The sequence below is a fragment of the Gymnogyps californianus genome, chromosome 5 (assembly GCF_018139145.2).
Source record: "Gymnogyps californianus isolate 813 chromosome 5, ASM1813914v2, whole genome shotgun sequence".
NCBI classification, from domain to species: Eukaryota; Metazoa; Chordata; class Aves; order Accipitriformes; family Cathartidae; genus Gymnogyps; species Gymnogyps californianus.
This window is the reverse complement of record NC_059475.1, coordinates 70,106,367-70,126,380: the sequence shown is the minus strand read 5'-3', so window position 1 is coordinate 70,126,380 and position 20,014 is coordinate 70,106,367. Positions and strand designations below refer to the sequence as shown.

Genomic DNA, 20,014 nt, shown 5'->3' with positions numbered 1-20,014 from the left:
GGACACAAAATGTCACAGTTGAGGGACAACCTTTGCCTCAGACACCTTCCATCTCCATTCCCCTTTGGGTTGCACCTCTCCTTCAGCACCCATGGCTTCTCTGGGGTGCCAATAAACTCCTGGGATAATAGACCTACACCTTGAGCAAGTGCACCTATTGCTAAGTTTTAGCCTGATATCCTAACATATTTTAACAGGGTACCTGGAATATACTATGCAATTTATTTATGACTCTTAGGCATTGATGCTGCTGTGAAACTATCTTCACTAAAGATGATGCATCCTCAATCAGAATTAAGTTTCTGTAATGCTCAAAGGCCTTTTTAAATATTTATTTATGCTACGTCTCACTATGACGAAAAGCATGCTGCATGCCAGACACAAAACTCTTACTTGTCATGCATTTGGCTAAGGACATATGCCATAATTTTTAGGTAGATCTTCAGTTTTCAAAGTTTCATTGCTCTGTTTCTCTGTTAGTTTTCATTTTTGCAAATCCTTTACAAGCAACAAGCATTGGACAACTACACAGCAGCAGGGTGAAAAAGCAGTCATGAAAACACACACCCCATCCTATCTGCTCTTCTGCTGTTTGTACTGCCAGCGGAGCACGTTTTCATCAAGGGCCCAGCTTCTGCTGGAGGGGTGCCCACACGTGGCTCGACAATTTAAAGAAAAGCACATCCTTGTTTGGATGGTGATGATGATTCGTGCAATTCAGCCACTCCACCTGAGGCGCTGGCTGCAGCACACAAAGCCAGCGCTGTGCTTCAGTGCAGGCACAGGTTCACCGGGGAAGGGGAGTCTCATCTCTGGGTTTAAATGCAGTGAAAAGCAAACAGCTCGTTTACTAAAACAAATTCCTCCAGCCTGAGTAATTTCTCTCACTAAATTGCTCTTCAGTTCACTCCATTTTCTCCTGCGTCTTTCCTGAAGTTTGACTGATACACCGCATTTGTCAGCAGTAATCAATTCATATCGCAGATTTTTCTGCTGAGACAGAATAAATGAAAGTTGAGTGTGACCACCACGCACAGGGTGAGGCTACAGCGTGGGACTTGATCTTGGCGATGTTGGGTGAGAGCATATGCTCCTAAGTACAAATAAGTCTGTAATTTTTTTCACTGAAGGGAAACGTGCCACGAACGCTTCAGGTTACATCACCGTCACTGCTTCAAGCACAAGAGTCTGATAACCTCCTCCTCCCCGTGCAGGATTCGTCCTTTAGGGAATTACCACTTTGCCATTGTTGGCAAAAGTCAAGAAGGAGACCTGGCAATAGAGATCTCTGGCTCCTGCAATGTATATGTATACACAGAGAAATGTATAGATATGCCTGAGACACTCTGAAGAGAAAGATTAGATACTGCCCCAAAATGCAAGGTATCCCAGGAGGGGGTTCCACAGAGCTTGCTATGAAGCTAGGGAATTCATACAGTCTGCCCCAGGTCCACGTTTTTTTCTTTTTGATTAATGTGATCCTACCCTTCAATTTTTTTTCTATAATTACCTCTTTCTCCTTGACCGGTCCACATGCTTTCACAACACTGGTGGGACCCTCCTTGCCTGCTGCACCTCTCTTCCCCAACAGATCTGACCAAAATGAAGAGCTGGGTTTAGAAACCACAGGCAGTAACTTTAGGACATTCTTGTGTGTCTTGTTTCCTTAAGAAACCAGACTAAAAAGTTAATATGAATTAGGTATTAAAATTAGTAATGAAATAGCAGGAGTTTCTGCTTATATAACGAAAATCAAACCAAGGCAGTCCCAGCAGGCAGTAATTGCTTGGATCAAATGAATACGTTAGATTTTGCCTGTAAATTTTTCTGAAGAAAGGGAGTTTAGTTTTATGGTCCACATTTTGTGGTAACGTGAACGGGCACAGCTCTGCCTGGGATGTTTTCTTTCTGCATCTCTAGAAAATACAGCCCACGGCCTCCAAAACAAGCTGCTCTGGAGGCACACAGCTCAACTCCCAGAGCAGGGAGAGTGGTTACAGTCAGGACCATCTTTGGGATCAAAGCCAGAACGTCAGGACCTGACAGAAGAAGATGTATTTAATGTGTAGAACTTTTGCCTTTGAATTTGTTAAGACGTAATCTGTAGAATTTTTTTCAGAATTATACATAAGCAGTTGCCTAATCTATCTCAAGACTGCGAGATGTAACCATTTTTAAATGGCAATTAAAAGACTTTGGTACAAATCTCAAATGATAGCCCTCAGCTTGCTATTTTGAAAATCAAGCCTCAGTCTTGTGAAGAATAAGCATAGGAGGTATCAGTATTGCAAACTGAAAATTGTAAAACAGTACCATTCCTTCTCTAATTCAATTTACCAAACCCAAGAAAATCAATAAGAAACGTGCCTTTGCATGTTGCACTCTTTTTTTTTTTTTTGCCAAACTCTCTCTGTCTCACTTCACAAGTGCAGACATAACAGGAAGAAAGCAAAGCCTTGTTCAGACCTCCAAAAAGAAATGCGCCCTGTGAAATCTCGGGGACGGCTTATATCCCTCTGCAGAAAGCTTGAAATTTTTCATGAAAAGAACATTACAAATATTCCAATATACACGTGAATTTTCAACTCTCTCACTTCCTCCCCTGAAATTAATTACTACAGATGTGAGCAATTATTTTTGAATGGTTCTGAATACAATTTTTGTATACATTTTAATGCATAGCTATTTTACATGTTCTATAGCAAATCCAATGAAAATACCCAGCCTGCAAACATCTTTCCCTTTGCAGTATTTTGTGTGATGACAGCACCGTGATCCTGATAGAAGGAACATCTGGAGAATTACTACCCCTCAGGTGGGGGCCTTGAGAGTGCTAAAATAAATAAATTTCACATAAGTGACTTTCATTCTAAATACTTCAGTAAATAACGATTTCCATTCATCTATTTCCATTTTCACTCTATAGGCAGAAAAATGACACTTTTCTATTCTTGTGCCTCCCTCCTCACCTGACAGGACCTTCCCTTTCCGTTTTTGACTTTCTTGGCTTCCCTGACATGTCGTTAAACCAAGCCCCATTTTTTTCTCAAATAACTTTTCTAGCATTTGCTGTGCCAGTTTCTCTCAATTTCTCTTTAACCAATGCTTAAAATGCCAAATAAGTTTCTCCTGTGTCCGGCTTTCCTACCATTAAATTACCCTCTTGTGCCCGAGACATGCCTTTATTTTAACTCTAGTGACAAGGTAAGTGGCAAGAAGCAGGATCTGACAGAAACGTGTAACACTGTTCTGGTGATTCATACAGGGTGGGGTCTGGCAGCCCTTTTCCAGGAATATTAAGAAAATTAAAGCAAGCCCCAGAGAAAGAGGACTGGAGAAAGAGATGGTCCCACAGAGGCAATGGGCCATGCAATGGTCTGCGTTATTGAGCACCACCAAGAAGAAAGTGGTCTCTGAGCTCTAATTCACTGCAAACACATGCCTGTGTGTCCGAGAGCTGTACTCACAGAATGCAAACATGTCAAAGTCCTCGTATTTTTAATATAATACTATCCCTTTCGGTCACTGCAACAGACAATGTGAGCCATTTAGGGGTTTAGGAGGTAACTGGACTTGCTCTGCCAGGTAAAGGCTGCGAATTCGCTGCATGGACGACATGGTCCTGCAGAAGAAGCTGTAGAACGCCTCCATGACTAGGTCAGGATTGCTGAGATTAATTAACTTCATTTGTTCTTCCTCTGCTTTCAGATCTGTATCTTCGAGCATGAAATGTATTGCCCCCATTCTCTGCCAACAAGCGACTGGAGACTCTCACCTATTCCTCTTGACTACACCCTGCTCTAGCTGTATCCCTAATTTCCAACTTACTGTGCCATACAAGACTGTAGTAATCATAAATGAGCATGTCAAACGGACCTTCGTTTAGGCTCCATGCATCTCTTATTTTTCTGCTCAGATCTCTACTCAGATTTTTCTTTCAGCAGTGGGAAAATTGCTACTGATGCTCTGAGGTACTAAAATGATGCGCTGCTCTTGGATCAGGAATGTGTCCTTCTCTCATCGCCTGGAAAAAGCTCATGAAAACTGGGAGGGAGAATGGATGGGCTCAATTCTTTCCCTTCGTTGGCACATGGAACTCAGATGGCAGATGTGCTTGCACATGCCATGCCCAGATGTACCAAGATAGTTGTTCACCACCTTTATGCTCTCTAAATTTGGGCAACAGGCAGGAGAATGCATGGCAGTGAAAGGAATACTTTAATCTCTGCTTCCTTTGGCTCCGGTGGCCCAAGAGAAGTGAATATTATATACATTGTGGTATTTCTCTGCCACCTTCTGAGTCTTTCTTTATGCCAAAGGTTGGCAGCAAGACTGGCCGTAGACTGAATCCATTGTCCTCAAGGGCTTTCCTCCTTTTGGGAAAGGGACCAACCACTTCAAGTCCCTTTTACCCTGCCAAAATTGTCTAGACTGGTCTTACGAGAACTGCAAATCAGACCAGGTCCCTTGCTATTCTCTCTCATCAACTACATGTTTTTTTTTCTAAGTGAACAAGCCAGAAATTTCCATGAGGAGAAGACCACATCCGTAATAACTGCTTGGAGGGACGGGGCCTGGATGCATACTGCAGAGCTGTGCCGTCTCCTCAAGAGATGCTTGAGGGCTCTGAGCGTTATCAAAGCACACGAACAGCAGCTCTTACACGCACTCAACAAGTAAACTCTATGGCCATTTAGTTAGCGCCTCATTTTTTAAAACAGTTATTTTTCACTGTTCAATTAAAGAGGAGCACAGCCATGCACACTGCTTGGTGGCTAGATGCTCCGTCACAGCAAGCTTGGCAGATACTGCAGCTCAGCATCCTCAAAGCCGATTAAAACCCAGCACCAGGAAGCCGCTGTCCATGTGCTGCATCAACTAGAAACACAGACAAGAGCCTGTGCTTGTTAAAAAATAACATTAAGCACAGAATGAATCCCCAAAAGGCAGCAACAGGAGTGTCTGGGCTTAAGCAGAAAGCAAAGTGCTCTAAATAATTCCTGTTCCTCCCTGATTCTCCCAGGAGGGAGCATTCATCACACACTGCCATGCCAGCAGGACAAACTCGACTGAACAAACTTCTGCTCACCATCAGTGTGCTGCACGTGCAGTTTGTAGCTTTAAATAAAGGGGTGGGGGGGAGAGCTATAAAATGGTCTTAATGAAAGACATAGATAACATACATATAAATGCAGTGATTCTTACAGATTTTCAATTCACTTCTTAAATTGATTAGTTTTGTTCTTAAAACATTTATTTTCGATGTTACAAAGCAACCACGGAATCCTGAAGGTCTCGATAGCACAACAGCTGCTCCTGGCATCCATGGTGAAATAACTCGTACCTCCTGCTCGTACCTCTACGTAAACAGAACTGAATTATTTTTATTGCATACATCTCCATCAGCACGGCACGGCTCCTTTGCTTCAGCATCTCTGTTCCACCCGCCTTCTGCCTGCGCTATACCTCTGGCACTGGACTTTTCTCTCCAGCAGTTTCTGTTGCCAGCAAAACTTTTGAAAACTCTGCTTGCCTGAGCTGGTCAAGGCAGAGACATCTCCAGCTCCACAATCTCTCTATATGCCAGCCAGTGGAGATACTTTCCTGTTGTTACAACGCTGTGTAATCTAATTACTCCTAGCAGAACAATTTGTCTTTAAAGGAAAATCCCTAGTCTGCCACATTCTATTATCAGGCTCCTTTGCCCTTTAAAAGTTTCATTATTAAGCACATCCTTTGCGTTGCTTTCTACAACTACCTGGCAAATATAGAAATGGAGCTAAACCACTCTGTGTCTCATAAGAAACTCTCGTTTTTCTAAAATGGCATTAAAAATATTGTCAATATTACAGACTTTAACAATTCCGCAGAAAATTCAGCAAGCCTAAACCTGCTATCAGCTAAATATTCCCAAAATACTGCCTGGATTCTATCTCAAGTGAAACAGCAAGGTACAGGTCAGGTAAAGAGGAAGAGATGCTTGCGCTCTGACTTTAGCATTCTTAATACAAAAGCAATTTACTGATCAGATAAAGGTAATGGTGTTAATCGAATCAGAAGCAGATACCGACACACCGACCCACTACAAAGCCCACTGGCAGTGTTTTGCAATGCATTAGAAGATTAAAACAAAGATTAAGAGCAGTCACTTTTTATAACAGCAGCATGCTGGGCTGCAGGCTGCTCTCTAGCTCAGACCCTCGCTTCAACCTGGAAGCCCTCCCACCCTGTTTCTGCGATGAACTTCGCGCAGCCGTGAGCGGTGTTTTCACCCACTCCTGAAGGACGCTCATCCCCACTCCTATTGTTAAATAAAAACCATAGCAAAACCCAGTAAAAAATACATTGCTAAGTCAAACAAACTATCTAAACACAAACAGTTCAGAAGGCAATCTGCTGGTAGCTAGTACCAGTAGGTGTCAAAAAAACCAGGAGGTTTAATTATCGCCCTTGTTTCAGGGGGAATTGCTGCAATAATGGATGAGTGTGTCCGGACGGCTCACTAGGTTCTAAATCATCCACGTTTTAAATGTGGCTTCAGATAGATGAAAGGAAAATATTTTGCTTAGCCTGATAGAGAGTGTTGTCAAGGAAATTAGAGTAAAGTAACTCTAGATAATTATATAAATAGATAATTAAAAGTAAATTAAAATGAAATGGAAAAAAAGAAGCTAAAAATCCTAATGCAATTAATTTAATTATATATTCTTTTACTTCAGTAAATTATTTTTTAAATTTAATAATTCCTCTCGAGTACTGGGAATAACGGAACTGATTTGTGCCCAGTGATGCAAACAGTTGCATAAACATGTATTAAAAGTCACCGATTTTCATTTCAAATTAGTTAGATTCAGGCAGAGACAAACTCTGAGTGAAGGAGAGCCAGCACCCTCCACGTATCAAAGCCCTTCCCTGGACGTGTCCCAGTCAACTCCACAACTACCACGGAAGTTATACAAGCAAAAAATCCCATCCACTCAGCATAAATAACATGCTCAAATTGTATATTTATTTTGGAGCTTACAAAGCTCATCCCAGTAGGAGATCTGTGGGATAAGAAAATACTTTCTGCACTCACATTTTCAAAAATATAGGTCTTCAAGAATCTGTCTTAATCCCCTATCTCTTTCTCCCTGCACAAACCATTATTTCAGGCATTGAATAATCACACATATACTTTCTGAATCAATCAGTTGTGGTATTATTTAAAGAAAAGCAACCTCAACGGGAGAGTGTAAAACAAGACCAAAACAATATTAGATGGATTCTCACGAGTAAGCAGCAAAACACCTTCATTCGATCGCAGCAGCAGGTCCAGGTTGGGAGCGGGAGCCGGGGGCACGTGCCCAGGAACCGGGGCGGTGGGAGCCCTGCGACCCTGACTGGGCATGGCACGGCACGGCACGGCACGGCACAGCCTCCTCTGCCAGCGCACGCCTCAGCCAGACCAAGGCTGGGAGCCCAACTGGTAAGATATGACTCGGGGGTGGACGTGGTGGCCAAGGAGGCGTTCATAGCAAGGAGCGTTATTGTCAAACCAGGTATTTTTCCTTGAGAAAGCCTAGCAATGCCAAACCCCAAGCTGTCAGTGCCAATCTCTGGCACACTTGTAGTCTTTGGCATGGACAGACTCTAGACAGGATTGCGAACTAGTGTTATGGCACAACAATGTTCTGCCTTTAGAACATAAAATTGTGAGATTTTGTATGGGCTTTGCTGTAGGAAAGTGCAAGTGCAAACAAAGATCGCTTTGCCCTGCGAAGGGGAGTAAGCAGAGGTGTTGCCATTTAACAAGAGTTTAAGCAACGCACGGATTGGTTCTTTCACTTTAATTGACTATTAAAACTCAAGCTTTGTAGCAATAACCTTCAAAGAACACAGGTTATATTTTTCTTTTAAAAAAGGGACAATTAATAGGGATGGCTATGTTAATTTAACAATTCCTCTGCAAGTGGGTTGGTCCCACGCTTCCTTAACGGTGCCAATTCCCATTGAAAAGTTCACAGTGAATCTACGAAGACACAAGTGTGATCGGCTTTAACGTGGTCAAGAAAGATGTCTCGGTTCTCAAGGATCACCATGTGTTTCTGTAGGAAAACTACAGCTATCCTTATATTTATCTGTTTACAGGGAAGATCTAATAAAAGATATATAGATACATACAGAGAGATAAAAAGTTTAATTTCACTGCGAGTTTCTTTCATGTAATCTTTCTAGCAGATCTTGAGCCACAGCCTCTGCAAACCCTCTGAGGAACAGCTCTTTAATCTCTGCATTTCACACTGCAAATGTGCAAATTAATTTCCAGGATCTGCAAGCGGCAGAGGACTACTTCTGCAAGATGGCAGCAAACCTTCCAGAAGGAGGAGAAACAACTCTGACTCGCAGAAGATGAAAAGAGGGAGGAAAAAAAATAAATAAAGTAAAATAAGTTTAAAGATTAATAAAGTAAAATAAAATAAAATAAAACAAGATTAAATTAAATTAAATATAAAAAAATAAAATAAAATAAAGGCCCAGCAGTCCTCACAGAGGTCAGCAGACTCAAAACGCATGTCCTGCACAAATGAATTTCTTTCCTCACCTGCCTAATCCCTAAGCGATAGGCAAGGATGCGGTCCACAGCGTCGGGGTTCATCTGGGTCCACTGGAGGCTGTAGGAGTAGACGCGGGGTCTGTTCTGCCACAGGGGATTATAGGTGTCATAGTAGAACTCGGGAGCGTAGGCTTTGCCTGTAGGAGACAGGAACAAAAACGGGGAAAACAAAGAAACCAGAGAATGATCAGGCAGCCAGTTTTGGAGCCAAGTGTTGAGACCCAGCCTGCAACTGCCCTCTCCCCCTGTGTTTTGAGTCATTTTACTAAATATCTTCTTCCAGAAACACACTTTGGAATTATTTGCCTCCATCCACTTTTTTTAAGGATTCGGTGCAATGGGTTGCCTTTATCATTAACTCACTCCTCAGTAGCATCCGTGGCCCAGGTGTGGCCATGGGAGGGGAAAAATTAACTGAGCTCCTAGCAAAGGCAAGCTGGAGGGATGTAACATGCCTCTGCACTAATTTTTCATGGCCCAGCTGACTAAAGTAGAGATATCAAAACAATCTGCGCTACACTGAGCAGAGAAAGACTCAGTGACAGCTGCTGTACCTGGCACAAATAATACGAAATGACATCCGTGAGCTGGAAATACAAGATGGATATTTCCAGCGATTGCTGCCTTCATCACATCTTCTCTCCAACTTCCTAACTGAAAATGCACACAAGCCGTCCTTCATAACACCACAGACGTGCACACTATCACAGTACGTTATTTAGCTGAACATACCGATTTGCACAACAGAGGGAAATGACATCTCACAGTGCATGTTGGGTACACGAGTGTTTCATCAGAATGTTACTATAGCCTTCATCCTTCATAAACACGAAAACCCTGAGGATGATTTCCCGAACACATGACAAAACATTGCTTGAATTCACTAAATTTGAGCTCCCTTTGACTTAAACCCACGAATACTAGTGACCCCTTTACATGCAAATTACTTTTGTGCCTCTAGAGTACCCCATAAAGAGTGATTTGTCTATAATAGCAAAAATGACACAGAGTGCCCAATCTGTTTGCCTAGCCATGGGCATGCAGTGGCATCTGAGATGCAGTAGGGTAGCTGAGCCGTCTAGACTGGCTGGAAGATATGACACAAGAGCTATAAGAGACCCAGGACCTGCTAGAGCTATAGCTGGAGCTGCATGTACCATCCTAGAGCATCTCATATACCACCAGGCACCTCTGTACAGCCAAGTAAGTTGAGTCCATAAAGGCTACGAGCAGATGTGATAGGGACAGGGGTGTCTGCAAAAACCTTTGAGAGAGATTCACTCCACTGGAATACGCAATTCCAACATACCCCCCAAAAATCTCGGTGGACTTGTCCTAAAAGAAAGTCAAACAACATTAGAGCACACACCAGTACGTGCCAAAAAGACATAGATCAGTTTTCTATTTTTAAGTCGTTTTACACCGATCTTTTTTTAGCACGTCATACCAACAACGCAGCATTGCTTCCGTTTCTTAAAGCAAAAATGTTTGGATTGACTTGAAACAAGTTTTAACAGCTGGATTTGTAGGAAGCGTTGTTAACCGCCAGTTTTTGTGCTGACTCATACAACAGGAACAAAAACCCAAGTCAAAGGCTGACCAAAAAAACCCCAAAAACAAAAAGAATGCACACTGGCAGAGGTGGGAGATGCCCCATCCCTGGAAACATTCAAGGTCAGGTTGGACGGGGCTCTGAGCAACCTGATCTGGTTGAAGATGTCCCTGCTCATTGCAGGGGGGTTGGACTAGATGGCCTCTAAAGGTCCCTTCCCACCCAAACCGTTCTATGATCCTATGATCTTTCATGCAACAGGTCCAACCTTGCCCTGCCCAGCTCTGCCTCCTTTCTCTGGAGTTTCTATGCTTTGAGCTTAATGCTATTAGAAACAGGATGGGGGCGAACACAAACCAGGCTCTGCTGTGTTAAACGCTACATTTTGTCACTTGAATTATGCAAAAAGGAGACAAAACCAAAACATTTGCATATGTTATCCTTCTGCGAAGGTAAAAGAGGCTTGTCATTAGAGAAAAACAGAAGCAGAATGAGGTCTTTCCACCTCCCAAAGCTTATACCCCTGTCCTTCTTCTATTTCTGCATGGATTTTGTCAGTGGGAGTAATTACGAAATGCAATGAAAAACACAGGACAGCCTCATGGGAAGACGTGGTCTGCCTGCTCATGTCGACCTATGAGAGGGGTATGCATTCATTACTCACCTCCTTTAATTCAGATATCAGGAGCTTGTGCCAAAATGCACGCTGTATTTAGGTATTTTCTCCTCAAAACTATTCCTAGCTACAGGTGTAAACAGAGATGGATGGGGAGGCATTTTGACCTAGAAGTCTGAGAATTTCAATCATCTGAAAGGTAGTGAGAAGAGGGGAAAAGTGCATTTAAAAAAAAAAAAAAAAAAGAAAAGGGACAAAGGAAAAATCATGTGAAGATATACCAATCTTGTAGTTATTGATCAAGCTTTTATCTTTGGGTGTGACATCCCCTCCAGCCATGCTTTTCTTTTCAAAGGATGAAAGGCCCTTTTAGCCAAGATATTTTTGCCAATTGCCCAACGAAGGTGCACATTCAATTAGACCAGACTAGAGCAGATATGCTAGCGCTGAAGTAGCAAACAACAATATTCCGAGGAAAAGAAGCAAAGCAAAACTGCTGTTTTAAAAAATGAAATGTAAGATAAATGAAAAGAGGATCAGTGGTCGATAAGATTTGTTTGCCTTATTTATGTGCAGTGGAAATAATGGAGAAAAACTCATGCTGAATGCAAATTATAATCTTCCCCCTTCTACTGCAGGTGGACATAATGGCATCTCTGGGGGTCTACAGAAAGGATCCATAATTAGACGCTTGTCACAATATGGGCACTTGAACAACACAGTCACCTTTGGAGAAATAATGAGGATCCATGAAGAGTTGCATTATTCTAAATCCCTCCGAACAGAAGACCTTTCTGGTGTGAATGGAGATGCTGAAAATTTAACAACACAACATTAAGACCTTAACTTGCAAACTTCAGAAGTACAAGAAAGCTGGGCAGTGTTTTAGAGCACACAAAAAGCAGACGTCGCCTTTGGAGGCACGGGAGCTATGAGACACGTAGGCTGTCTGCCTGGGCTTGGCACGTGTCCCCCGTCACCGCGACCATTTGCTCTGACTCCGGACAAACACCCCAAGCCTGCCACCACCCAACCATGCCGCTTCCAGAGGCAACGCTGTCCAGCAAAGATTATCCTCCGCTAGAGAAATGAAGAGATGATGAAGAGTGTAACAGACCTACCAACAGCCCTTGGCTTAGCACGACGTGACTACGGGGAGGCAGCAGCTTACTTGGAGGAAACCACATGCAGTACAGGTTAGCTTAGCAGCCAGCTTCAAGCCCTGCCCATGCTTGGAAGAGGTTATCACATATTCCCCACCTGCAGACATGTCTCAAGCATGCAGCACATGGGGCTGCTGTCCCTCATACCCCAACTGGGCATCCTTTGGGGCTGCCAGCTGTACCTCGACCTGCCTTTCTTCCTACAGCCACGTCAGCCTCACCTTTCAAAAGCAAACCCCCTTGTTTTGTGCCGAGTACAGGAAACATTTCCCTGGCTCACATCATTTGCCCTTTTTAAGCACAGGCAGCAAAAATGGCCTTCCTCTCACTCCCTTCAGCTTTTGCAGGATTCAAGGATTTATTAAAACATTTCAGGACAGGCAGGCAGAGCTCAGCCTGCCCCTGGGACCAAACCTTGCGAGGCTTCAGCTGACTGGAGGTAGCGGTGACCAACTGACCACTCCTCTGTTGCCCATCAAAAGGGATTTTGGTGCACTGGGAAGGGCCCCAGGTCTGTGCCGATTCAGATATATAGGGGAAACTGGTGAAACCCTTCTCAGTCCTCAGGAGGGTGCTGGCGAGAGGAGCAGCACGCTGCAGCCATCGGTCGAGGGGGAAAGGCAGGGCGAAGGCAGGGCAGCTTCTGCAGGCAGCTTCTACGGATCCAGGAGTGCTGCATCCCTGGAAATGGTAGCCTCTCACTGACATGCCGCTCCAGCAGGTCCCGAGGGACGAAAGTTTAATGCCATAATATTTTTTGTGTCTGTTAAGGCAATCTGAACTTGGGTTTAGAGCTCCATTAACATGTACTGGTTTTAATTAATTCCTCCCTCTGTGCTCACACTGCTGGAATCCGAGTAACTGTGATGCTTGGGGCTCTGCCAGGGAGAGGATACATGACACAGTTTGATGTGGAGTGTATTGTTTGTTTTCCTTTCTATCACTAACAAAACATTTATTTTTTTCACCTTCTGAATATGTAGCATGTGGAAAATAAAGAAGGTTGGGATTGTGCATGTGGGGAGGGTGGGAGCAGGGTAAGGAGAGGTAATACCGAACGCACTTTTGCTCATCTGGGCTGGCCCCTGCACGAGACAAAAATGCATAAACAGACAGACCAAATGTTTGCGTGTGAAGACTACACTGCTAAAATAAAGTGTGAATTCCTCCCCGGTATGCTTGCAGAGGCCACCCAGCACGACCAACACAATTACACATCCTGCTGCATTTGTCGCTGTTGTTCCATCAACCTGAATGCATCTGCATATGAAGCCTACAATTATCAATCATGGCTAACTGCACTCCTGGGCACGCAGGGGTTGTTCAGGATTTTAGCTATCTCCCTCCTCAGGTTAGCACAGGGGGAAGAGAAAAAACCCAGCACCCAATTCTTTGCTCCCATTGCTCTGGATTCACAAGCACATCCCAGCCCTGCTGAAACTCCTGAATTGTACAAACACTGCAGAGGTCTGTGATTATTGGCAGTGAGCAGCAATTTTTCCTCCTTGTGTCTTTAGTTTCAAGAGGCCAAATGGCTTTTTTTATTGGGCATTATTGGTGCATTTTCTGCATCTCTACTTAATACCCAGCAGATCAGCAGCCAGGAGAACATCCTACCACAGACCCTCTTCCAGGGCAGCAGCCACAGGCTTTATAAGAGAGTCCCCTCTCTGCTCTCTGTCACTGTAGTTAAAATTTGCTACATATGAATTTCTATGAAAGTCTGAAATAGGACTTCAGGGAAATGCGATACCAGATCTCAAAAAATATTGATCTGAGGACATGACTGTGATTAATTAGTGTGGCACAAAGGAACGTATGTCCCAAGGTCCTTTCTGAGTAGCAGTTCCCAAACACCAGTGTGTCTTCTGGGTGGGACAAGAGTATACTCACTTCTAAGATATATTGAGCATGAGGACTTACTCAGTTGAAGAGCACCCCAAATAGTGGATAGCCAGCTAGGGACAGCTTAAATAGGTATATTCACAGGGAAAAAAAGCTTACTGCCTGCAGACAGTAGCAGTTATCTGAGCCAGCTTCAAATGAGACAGCATCTGTACGGAAAGCAGTGTGGCTGCTCCTCTGATGGGCACAGGCAGGAGAAGCCAAGGTGGCGGCTGGCAAACCAGTTCTGAACTCAGGCAGAGCGGGGAGGCTGCTGCGGTCCAGTGGAGCATTTCCCCGCGCTCACCATCGGGTCTCAGCGGCTCAGGAAGAAGAACCAACACGGACATGCCGGCATGGCTGTCCTATTTGGCATCACGCATCTGCGGACAAGCAGTAGGTAGGGCATCGTACAGCTTCTTATACGAGGAAGAAACTATTCATTGTATAGCAAAGTGGAGAAAGCCCATGGAAAAATATATTTAACGATGATGAATTTGGAAAATACATCCATAAAAGGGTTTTATCTGAAGCTCGTGTTTTTTCTCGTGACAGGTTGCATTTGTTCTAGGTGCACTCTCTTCAGTAATAGTTGTACCAGCACTGCTTGCCACTGTACAAGCAGAAACTCCCCTCAAACACGTGCGCCATGGGGATGGGATGCATTGCTCTGCCTAAACCCCACTGAAATGCACCCAGGCCTGGCCAGGAAGGAAATAGTCCCTCGCTGAAGGTTTCATGGAAAAAGTGGGATTTGGGAGAAGAGGAATGCAGTGCACTCTGCAGAAGCGAAGGAGCAAGCTGTTTCCCCGGGGGCAGTGGGAACACCCTTCTCCTGCCACGCAAACCTCCTCCGGAGCAATTCCAGCCCAGGGACAGGACTCTCTGAAACGGCTCAGAGCTGGCTGGGGACGCTTCCCGAGGACGAGAAGCTCTGCTGCAGCTACGGCGTCGCAACCACCCTCATAAATGAGGTCGCCAAGGTGCACCGCCTCCTTCTGCCTTTCTAGCGTGAAGACTCCCTATGACAAACAGGAGTATCCCCGAGTTTCAGCAGGAGAACAGGGCACAAAGCAGTTCGTAAAACCGCCTCAACAGCTCTGGCACCATCATCACCTCTGAGCCCTAATCACTTCTGATCTTGATTTACATGGCATGGGTTACAGCAGGACTTCCTCAGGCACTCGCTAATGCACAAGAAGGTACAGCTTATTTGAATATAACTGATATGATGCATTTATCCATGTTTCTAAACAATAGTTAGTTTTTCATTTAACGTGCAACAGTTGACCAAACCATAAGCAGACATGCATGTTTTTCTGATGTATGGATGAGGTGACAGCAGCTGACCAGTATTAAAGAGCATACTATAGCAGAAAGTGTTAAAACTTCATTATTTTCCGATGGGTAAGAGTCATCAAGTTACAAGCCTAGTTTCGGTAGTTACTTATTTCATAATGAATCTGAGACTGGATCAGGAAGAGGAACAAGCATCATCTGTCACCGGTCCCAGTGCTGCAGAACAAATGCAGTGCTCCTCCCCAGTAACAGCCCCTCTCACTCACAGAGCCCTTTGGCAGTCATTAGTATCTGTTGTGCAGCATTTGAATTCCTCCAGGCAGTACATCCAAAATACTATCTACTGACTCTCTACTAGTGTGAGGTCAAAAATGGCATGAAAGACAATATGGAACTGATTCATAGAAAACAAGCAAACAAACAGAAAAGCCACTTCAGCTGCTTACTGTTAAATTCATGCTACATCCCGTTGCACCACTGAGATCTCAGCAAATGCTGAAGTACTGTTCTGAACAGAAGTGGATCGATGCACTTACTCAAATGGGTCCTGAACTGGTACCTATTAGAGAAACTCCTCGACCAGGCACAGGAGATCTTCCTGTGGTTCTTTTCAGATCACTCAGTCATTTATCCCTTAGAAACTTAGGAAAATAAAATTATCTTCTAAAAGAATTGTTTCATTTCAGTTGCCAGTACATGGTTTCTAAAGGAACTGTTGTGGTTTAACCCCAGCCAGCAACTCAGCACCACGCAGCCGCTCGCTCGCTCCCCCCACCCAGTGGGATGGGGGAGAGAATGGAAAAAAAAAATAAAACTCGTGGGTTGAGATAAAGACAGTTTAATAGGAGAGAAAGGAGGAAAATAATAACAATGATAACAACAATAATAATAAAATGACAATAATAATACTAAAACAAGTGATGCACAATGCAATTGCTCACCACTCGCTGACCGATGCCCAGTTAGTTCCCGAGCAGTGATCTGCCCCCTGCGGCCAGCTCCCCCCAGTTTATATACTGGGCATGACATCATATGGTATGGAATAGCCCTTTGGCCAGTTTGGGTCAGCTGTCCTGGCTGTGTCCCCTCCCAGCTTCTTGTGCCCCTCCAGCCTTCTTGCTGGCTGGGCATGAGAAGCTGAAAAATCCTTCCCTTCTTAGTATAAACACTACTTAGCAACAACTAAAACCATCAGTGTGTTATCAACAGTATTCTCATACCAAATCTAAAACATAACACTGTACCAGCTACTAGGAAGAAAATTCACTCTATCCCAGCTGAAACCAGGACAGTAACGTAAGAAATCAAGAAGAGGCACTGCAAATTTAAATTGTAATGAGTGCAAACACAACCCACTGATTTCAGGCAATGGCAATAAACTGAACAACGACATTCTCTCCCTAATTATAGCAGCTGACTACATACCCCAGATGGAGTTTCAGAGTACCAGGTTAGTGTTTATGCTGGCTTGTCATGCAGAAACAAACAGTAGTAACTGTGCAGGCACAGCACTAGTAACAGCGACAGCTTTAGTAGACACGCAGACAGAGCACTAAAGGAATCATTTCCTTGCGTTGTCTGTTTATGTTCCCCTTATCTTCATATCTATTTCTGCTAATTTGCTTGGCGTTAGACGGTTTGCGAATGCAGCATCTTTGCAATCTCTGTTCCATATTGGTAGCAGATATGCCCTTTAGCTTATCATGACAAGGAGTTCAGTATAAGCGATGATCAGAGTGTCTAGCACTTTATAACAGCAGTTATAAACATTTAGGGAAAAATAAAATAAAATCAGAGATTTACAAATGTTTCCCCTTTTGGCATATTCAGCTCCAGACTTTTCTATCTTTAAAATGCATGAAGAGTATAAATCCTAAGCAAAACAATATATTTAACTGTGTAAAATACTGGGAGACACAGAGTTTATGAAAAATGCTGCCATTACTGTGCTCTGTTTTATTACAGGATATATATTTTATGAAGGATTTTCAATAAGAAAGAGAAGATACTTTGTTCTTTATTTGCATATGTGAAAGGAAACATATGTCTTCTCCTAGACCTGCTCCTCCTCCCATCACGGTCCCAATCCTGCAGCCGAATCGTCCCCATCACCTCCAGCCTCCCTGTAATCCCACACCTTCCAGCTCTCCGCATCCCTATTTTGGACTTTCCACCATCACTGACCCTACTGCCCGTGTCCATCCATCCCCAATCCCAGCTGGAAGGTGGCTGACACCCAAGCAGTTCAGGACGAACAGCACAAAGGAATGCGTTTCAACATTTGCAAAAGTCTCTCCCTATGATTTTTTGGCCAACACTGCTCTTAGAGGTGAACATCCATTTTCATACAGGCTCAGTTCTCCTGGAAACTCCACCTGGTCAGGTGCCAGAACCACCGGCCCACCCTTGTTCTCCCCGACTTTCATAACAGCTTTAGAAAAACAAGCTTCCTCCTTATTGAAAGCTTATTGTGCTTCACAGATCAGTCCCCACTGAGGCCTTCTGAGGGTCCTCTGCTCTGTTACACCATTTAGAGGCTCCACCTACAGTCCTCTTCCATATTCTGTATTTCATATGCTACCAGCTTCACGCCAGAAGTTAACAGTGCTTTTTGTTCCACAGCAGTCTAGCTCTAACAAAACTAAAACCTTGGCTTATTCCTTTCTCCAGCGATGCAGCTACAGATCCCCTCCTCCCCTGCTTGCAACCACCATCATCTTCACATCACTTACTTTTGGATGATATTTTTTTTCACTTGGAACTTTCTGTAGAGCCTCACATCTTTCCATTCGCACTATTACATTGCGGGTTTCATCTGCACAGCATTGTTAAGATATAGCCTGGCCAAAACTTGAGGACTGACAGCAAAGAGTGCAGACATGGCCTTCCCTCAGTCCTCCTAAAGAGTGACTTCCAGGGACTGGTATTGTTTGGAGTCAAATACAGAGCCTGAGAGTCGCAGTTCTACAGTCGGTACCTGTAGCCCCACTTGTGAGAGACCTAGGTAAATTCTGAAAGAGTCATTTATCCTTGTATGAGAAAATTAACACTGATACCTGCCGCTCAGACAGGAATGAGGCAGAGCAGGCTGCAAAGCAAAGCCTGAACTAGAGCCCAGAGCACCAGACCATAAGCTGGGGCTCCTGCCCTACCAAAAGCAGTTTGCCCACGGGAAGAGCTTTGGGCTTTGGTTTCCAGGAAAGGACAGTCTAAGCCACAACAGAACAATTCGGCTGAGCAGCTGAAGAGGCATTTAAGTGCAGAGTAGTACTAAAGCTAATCAAATGCAAGCATTAATAACAAATAATCCCCACAAAGGAGATGGATGAGGCTGCTTTTCTGGGAATTCTTTAGTGCAGGAACAGACGACCACATACCTGCTGCTCCCAACACTGTGAACTTGGGGATGACACTTTCCCACACCTTCCAGTAAAAGCCTCTTCCCAAGGGATATAGACATTTGCTAATATATTGCAACTTGCAGGGAAGGAATGACTTGGGAATCAAACTGAACTTTCAAATGCCGAATTGGAGCACAAATTTAAATGTGTATGTACTCTGCCCATCCCAAATGATTTAAGAGATTCCCATTCCAGGTACAGAAAGGTCTGCTTTGAACCAGTAAACCAACACCCCAGTTAACACTTAAACCAATATAAGTTTATGCCCTGGAGTATGCTACACATTTCATCCATGAGACGCCTTCTCCACGTGCCCTTCAATGATTCCTTCCCCTTTCCCTCCGGTTCTCCTGCACCGATCCCTAGCCTCGCACTTGCCGCTGCAGGACGGCAGCGCTGCCATCAAACGCCTCGCCAGCGATAACCAAACGTGACATCTGCTGGCTGAGCCGCGGAAGAGCTCGCACTGCTCTTCTCTCCAACTCCTCCTCCTTCCAACACAGGAGTCACAGTAAAAAACCATTGTTCCTTTTCACATTGAGACCAGATCTCACCAAGAACTAAGCACAATGTGTTGCAGAGTTTCATTTCAATTCGTCTGGGCCTAGCATGTCCGTGTTTGTTGGCAAAAAGCTTCAATACAATTTGAAATTAGGTTTATAACATGGTACAATGTATTTGGATTTCCTTTCAAACAGGTCATGCTAAGACGTGACCTGTGCGATGACATTTTGAGGGATAAATAAATTCAGTTTAGAACAGTCTCTGAAGCTGGCTGATTCACACACACAGCCTCCTTTTTATTGGCGAGTTTTCTGCAAGCTCACATGCACGTCTATACACACTTGCTATAATTTCATGTAATAATTTTTAAAGACACATATGCACACACATATAACCTACATATATGCGTGCATGCATGTATGTTTGCAGACACGTGTCTGTGCCTGACCAGAAAGCGGTTACTAAAGCAAGGTGAAATACAGCTCAACAGAAAGCAAAGCGAAGCCTCTGCTCGAGGCGGAGGCAGTAATTTACCTGTCACCGAAGTGAACTCTACAGAAATCCCCCGGGAACTGCAGGCATGGCAGGGGGAAGCAGTGTCAATTGCCAGTAAGCGCTAAAGACCTGATAAATGAAGGATGGGTAGGGAAACAAAAGCGGTGTCATACAGAGAGCAGGATGCTGTCATGAAATCGTAAATAGTAACGTGTCACCACATGCACATAAAGAAAACTGTGGCCTCTGACAAGGGGGTGAGGTGGGGAAGCTCTGACAGTGCCTGGCAAAACACATATCTCGGGATCAGAGCGCAACACTGAGTCACGGAAGAAACATTTGCAGCCGGGAGACGATGCGGCTCTGTGCAGTCCTTTGGGAGCAACACAAGGAACAGGCAGCAGCCGCTGGACCGGCTCCATCCCTCGGCCACGCTGCTCCCCCAGCCCGTGCGGTGCTGCACGCCATTCCCAAGCATCCCCCACCGCTGCTGGGTACCACAGG

At 44.3% G+C, this 20,014-nt stretch overlaps 1 protein-coding gene across 1 annotated transcript in view; it reads right to left on the bottom strand.

The window, feature by feature from the left end:
* Positions 1–20,014, bottom strand: part of LOC127017211 (MAM domain-containing glycosylphosphatidylinositol anchor protein 2) — a 187,960-nt gene that overhangs the window by 44,394 nt on the left and 123,552 nt on the right. The window contains exon 8 of the mRNA XM_050898185.1: positions 8,585–8,733. Within this exon, the coding sequence (XP_050754142.1) occupies positions 8,585–8,733 (149 nt within the window). The remainder of the gene's footprint in view (positions 1–8,584; positions 8,734–20,014) is intronic.